Genomic DNA, 5633 nt, shown 5'->3' on the forward strand with positions numbered 1-5633 from the left:
AAATTTAAAAAGTGATAGTATTTTAGAGCGAGAGAAATTGTAGGTTTTGAGGTATTAAAATAGGTATTTCAGGTTTAGATATTGAAAATTGAAATGCGTAGATTGAAAATTTATGGAAGTTACGTGATTATTTTATAGGTGACGATTGATTTTCGTTTAGTACTGCTGTGGAGGATTTCTGATAAGCCAAATTTTGTCATGTTGTCTTTGAAATCTGAAAAAGTGCGATATTGTGAATCTGAAAAATTGTGCATTGATTTAGAAAGATGCTCCGAGTTTTGTTTTTGTTTTCAGTATGTGAGAATGATCGATTATGTTTTGATACTCTGTTTTGTTTTGATATGGCATGTGAAAACCTTTGGCATGGTTTATTGAAAGACACATTTAATCTGAAATTGGTTTTTATATATTTCCTAAATTGAAGGCTAGAAAAAAATAAAATAAATCATTGATGTAATCAACTGAGCATTTGAGACCCATAAATAAATACAAAAAAGTGATATGCATAAAATCAACTGAGGATGATGGGAGTCAGGCACAGTGGATCAGAATGATGCAAACCACGTCAAGCACAACCCCTTCATTAGAAATATCGAACAAAACATTGATGTAAAAATACAAACCCTAGGCCCTAAGACAGCAACCCTTCTGCTGGAAACCCAGTACAAACCCTAACCCTAACACCTCATAATTAACCCACCTAATCAGATAAATCACCAAGTGTTTTTCCTTACATTGGATTAGTTTTTTTCGGGGCTTGTAGAGAAAGCTTCCACGATCCAACCACCATAGAGAGCGAGCAAGAGAGACTGAGTTAGAGAGTGAGAGAGCTGCGATACATTTTTTTTTTTTTGTTGGGTCTGTGAGAGAGATGGAAGAGACTAGAGAGAGCCAAGTCTGCAAGAGGCTCCAGGTTCGAGCGAGAGAAAAGAGGGATTGAGGGAGGCAGATGGTGAACAGTCCTATGCAAGAGAGAGAACGTCGTGTTATATATCTTTGGAAAAAACGACCTCCTTTTTTGTGTGTAATTCGGGTATCTGTTAATAACTGTGTGTTTTTTAAATAGTTTGAGTATTTCCGTTTCCAATTCGCAAACTAAACGGTTCGAGCAATTTCGGGTCGGTAAAGCATAATTAATATTCGGCCGGCTTTTTTGTTCAGTCCTATCTAAGAGTAATAAGGGAAAGATTTCACCTCTATCTCTGTCTGGCTTGGCCACCGGGGTTAGCACAACCCTACCACGGGAGTGAAACATGGTCTCTGCTCTGTGAGATGCTTTGTTTTGATGTGATGATGATGCTCAGGTTATGTTATGCCAAAGTACTCTGGGTTTTACTTGTCTTAAAACCATCGCTCTGGTACTTTTGAAAACATGTTTTGTTCTGCATGATAACTCTGAAAAATATTTTGTTCTACATACTCTACTTTGTAAATACTCATGTTTGGAGGCTAGCATATGTCCTCTGCTTACTGAGTTGTTGATAACTCACCCCTTATCTCCACAACATTTTTCAGATATTTTAGATGCTTCTACGGAGGTTCAAGAATAGGAAGCATGGGTAAGCCCTTGTGAGCATAGTATTTTAAATACAAAGAGGGTACTTGTTCTTGGAGAATTTTTATTGAATATTTTCATTTTGCTCCGTTGACTTAGTACTTTGGGATGTTGGCATGTATTTTGAGACTTCGTCGTATTCTTAATTCTTTATTTTGGAGTAAATGGTTTAAAGCAATGAGGTCTATGAGTAATTGAGGAATTTGAGTTTATATTTGTACAGTGAGATATGAATTTAAGTGTTAAGAGGTAACTCTCTGACCCATCCGGGTCCAGGGAGTTACACCAAGACTCCAAAAAAATCTGTAGAAGTGGACTGGCGCTAAGAGTTAAAATATATTTATTTATAGAGAGAGAATGTCGTACGAGTTTCAAGTTATTTGACGTATGCTGAAATTACTTGTTTTTCAGAGAAGAGTCGTGCTATGGAGGCTGAGAATGGCAAGGAACGTAAACCGATTCTCATGGCTGCTGTTACTACCCAATCATTCACCAATAACTCTGGAGAGCAACCCCAAGTAGCCCTCGACTGTAATACACCAGAGAGCAACGACAATTCATTGATCACAACGAATAATATTGGAGCTGCTCATGATCTAGGGTTTCCTGCTGATCTCGATGATGAGTCAAACAATTTCAACAGCAACAGCAAGATTAAGGATCAAGGATTTTTTTCCAAGCCTCCCGGGTACAGATTCCTTCCAACAGATGAAGAGCTCATCATCTTTTACTTGGAGAAGAAAGTATGGAACCAGCCCCTGCCAATTAACAAGATCGTGGAGGTTAACCTATATGCATATAATCCAGATTTTCTTGCAGGTAGGTAGTACTGATCTTGTTCAAACATCCTGTTTCTTTCTTGGTATTCTTTAATGGTTTTAGCTGTTTGGAACTTGATCTTTTCCAATGAAATTGGTTTGAACATAACTTTGCATGATATAAAGTTTCTTGTTTGCGAATTATTTATAATCTGAATGTGAGAATCATGGTAGATATTGTGCAGATACCTTAATTTTCTTGATGTGCTTCTTTTTCTTGGAACTAATATTCCTTATGTCAACCATCTTCTTCTTTCCATGTCGAATGCACTTAGCAAAACTGGAAGGGAATAAATATATGAAATTAAACAAATATTCATGTTTAGCTTCAATTTTGTTTAATTCATCACGTTGGATGGAGTTTCATTTCGTTTGACTGAATTAAATCATGTGCAATTAAACAAGTAGAACTAATTATCTTTCTTGTGAGTGCATATTCATGTGGTGCATACAGTCATGACATTCGATACTTTGAGCTTAAATTAAGACTATTTCATATTAAAGATAAGAAGTTACTATGAAAGTAACACTTGAATTTCTTCCATTAACAGCAAAATACAAGGATTATCAAGAAGATCAGTTGTACATTTTCACCCCAAGAGATCGAAAGTATCAAAATGGAAGACGGCCAAATCGAGCTGCTGGTGATGGATATTGGAAAGCCACCGGAGCTGACAGAAAAATCAAATCCAATGGAACAATAGTTGGGTATCGGAAGGCATTGGTTTTTTATATAGGAAAGGCTCCAAAGGGTAAAAAGACCGACTGGATTATGCACGAATTTAGAGTCAAGGATTCACCCTGTAGCGAAAGAGGCTCAAATGGCATGAGGGTATGTAGGTTTTCATCCTTTTACTAATTAATATATATGTTCATTTTAAGACTCTTCATTCTATTCTCAAAAACTGACCATGATCAGCACTAAATCTTGTACTATGCAGTTGGATGACTGGGTCTTATGCAGGATTTATAAAAAAGCTGTTAAATCAATCAAAATTCAAATTGAAGATAATGCTCCTGTGATGGTTGGTTCAACTTCACTGCTAGATGATCATGATGGGAGGGATGATGAGATGAATTTTGGAAATCTCGAAGCTGCCGCTATTGCTGATGTTGAAGTACCAATAATAGGTGCCTGGGATAATATGCTGACCACCACGGCCAGTACCTTCCAAAACGGGTTCCAGCAGCCAGAATTTGATGCTCAATGCAGTAATGCTCATGCTCTCGATACTGGGGCTACTTTCAATGGCTACTTCAATTATGCAAGTCCTCATGATCTTCCTGCCACGATGGTTCCACCAATTGGGTGGTCCAACTGGGTGTATAATTCCACAGATCAGAGAGTCTTTGGGTCTAACTATCCAAATGAACCGAGTGAATTCCAAGAGGATCTGTTGATGAGTTTGCCATCTCAATTGGATCCTAGTAGTTATAGCTTTTACCAAGAGTCGTATGTACATCTTCCCGGTAGTGTTCCAAATAATAATCCTGTTGATAGAGATGGCAGTGAAGAGTCTGACGACTAATCTTTAATTTGTTGAGAGAACTTAAGTATTAGTTTATATAAGATGATGATCTAGCTAGTTTTGGCAGCTTAATTTATGTACTGGCTTGACATTTTCTACCGGATTTATGGAGATGGTTTTTATTAATTCCTAATAAAACTTCGATCAATATTATCATTAACCCTATGTGGCAAAGATGAATGATCTTCAATATCGATCCAAGTACTATATAGAGCTTTCAGGGTTGACAATAATTGATATATATGTTAATTTTAAGTGATTTTGTTATTTTCATGTTTCATCAATATTCATATGTATGTGTTTCTAAAACCGGTGTATAGGTAGCACACCTACTACTACTAAAGTGCCTATATGACATAATTTAATTTATGAAATAAATTTTAAAATTTAAATCTTACAAATCAAATTTTACCATTTAAGAAAAACCTATAATCCTTGGATGTGATCATAATTTATAAGATTCAGATTTTTAAAATTTCAACCGCAAATTAAATATTCTTGCTAAATTATATTGAGTTTTTCTTTATATATCTAATTTCATCTGCCTCGTTCTTTCCCTATATTTACTAGAAAATTTTGAACACACACACACATTTATTTGTTGATCATAGCAGCTCGTAATTGCTAGCTTGTTTCATTTATATAATATTTATATAATTTGAATGTTAAGAAATGAATTAATTAAACTATTTTGAAGTTTATACGAAACTTAGAATATAAAAAATTATTGTGTCAAAAACACAAAAAAGAAAAAAATAGAAAAAAATTATATATTTCACATACTGTATAATATATATATAAATGGTAAATATTAGCCTAATATATTTTACAGTTACACGCCTAGTATGTAGAACAAATTAGGATTCAATAAAAAGGAGTCTAATCCGATGTTTCGTCCTTGATGGCTATAAATTTGTATATTACCAAAAATTATTTATTAGATATCTTATAATTATGCAGCATTTCTTGCAGCAGCTTGGAAAAAGAATGGTGCAGGAATAAATGCAAAGAAAAAGTTCATGAACCATACGAAGTCTTCTTTGAAAAACAGGAAGATACATTGTTGGTTTGAAAATGCAATCTATAGTACTTATAATTTTATGCACAATCATGCATATATATACGTACTAATCTGATAGTTATTTATTAGATATCTTATAATTATGTAGCATTTCTTGCAGCTTGGACAAAACATGAAGGATTGTGAACATACGGGAATAAATGCAAAGAAAATGTTCATGAAGCATGCGAAGCCTTCTTCGAAAAACAGGAGGATATATTAATGTTGGTTTGAAAATGCAATCTATAGTAATTATAATTTTACGCACAATGTATATATATACGTACAAATTAATGTGACAATTATTGAAATGGTGAAGATTTTAAAATTACTTGAAATTCAAATAGGAAAAAGTAAAAATTAGGGACAGATTTCAGTATATATAATATTATCGCGTAAATATATGTGTACGTACATGATGTAAATTGTAATACTACTCAAAAGTATGCATGCCTAATGGTATTGTTGGTCTTTCAAAGTACTATGCCTAATATAAGAATTACTGAGTCAGCCAGAATTGTGGCATGTCCATGCATGTTGATTTGCTTTTTGTATTCAATCACTTTTCTTGTGCGCATAGCAAAAGCATAAATGATTTCTAACTCATCTTTGGAGGAAGAGTCATATAGAAGGTGATCAAGTTCAAGAATATGTTCTACATGAGAAGATAA

At 34.3% G+C, this 5633-nt stretch overlaps 1 protein-coding gene across 1 annotated transcript; it reads left to right on the forward strand.

The window, feature by feature from the left end:
• The first annotated feature begins 1921 nt into the window (after nucleotides 1–1921).
• Nucleotides 1922–3943, forward strand: LOC121245555 (NAC domain-containing protein 1-like). Its single transcript, XM_041143584.1, has 3 exons — nucleotides 1922–2374; nucleotides 2925–3205; nucleotides 3315–3943. The coding sequence occupies exons 1-3, from the start codon at nucleotides 1981–1983 to the stop codon at nucleotides 3900–3902; spliced, it is 1263 nt and encodes a 420-aa protein (XP_040999518.1). The 5' UTR covers nucleotides 1922–1980; the 3' UTR covers nucleotides 3903–3943.
• Nucleotides 3944–5633: the final 1690 nt, after the last annotated feature.

Source organism: Juglans microcarpa x Juglans regia, unplaced genomic scaffold, assembly GCF_004785595.1.
Source record: "Juglans microcarpa x Juglans regia isolate MS1-56 unplaced genomic scaffold, Jm3101_v1.0 JmScfU0062, whole genome shotgun sequence".
Taxonomy (NCBI): domain Eukaryota; kingdom Viridiplantae; phylum Streptophyta; class Magnoliopsida; order Fagales; family Juglandaceae; genus Juglans; species Juglans microcarpa x Juglans regia.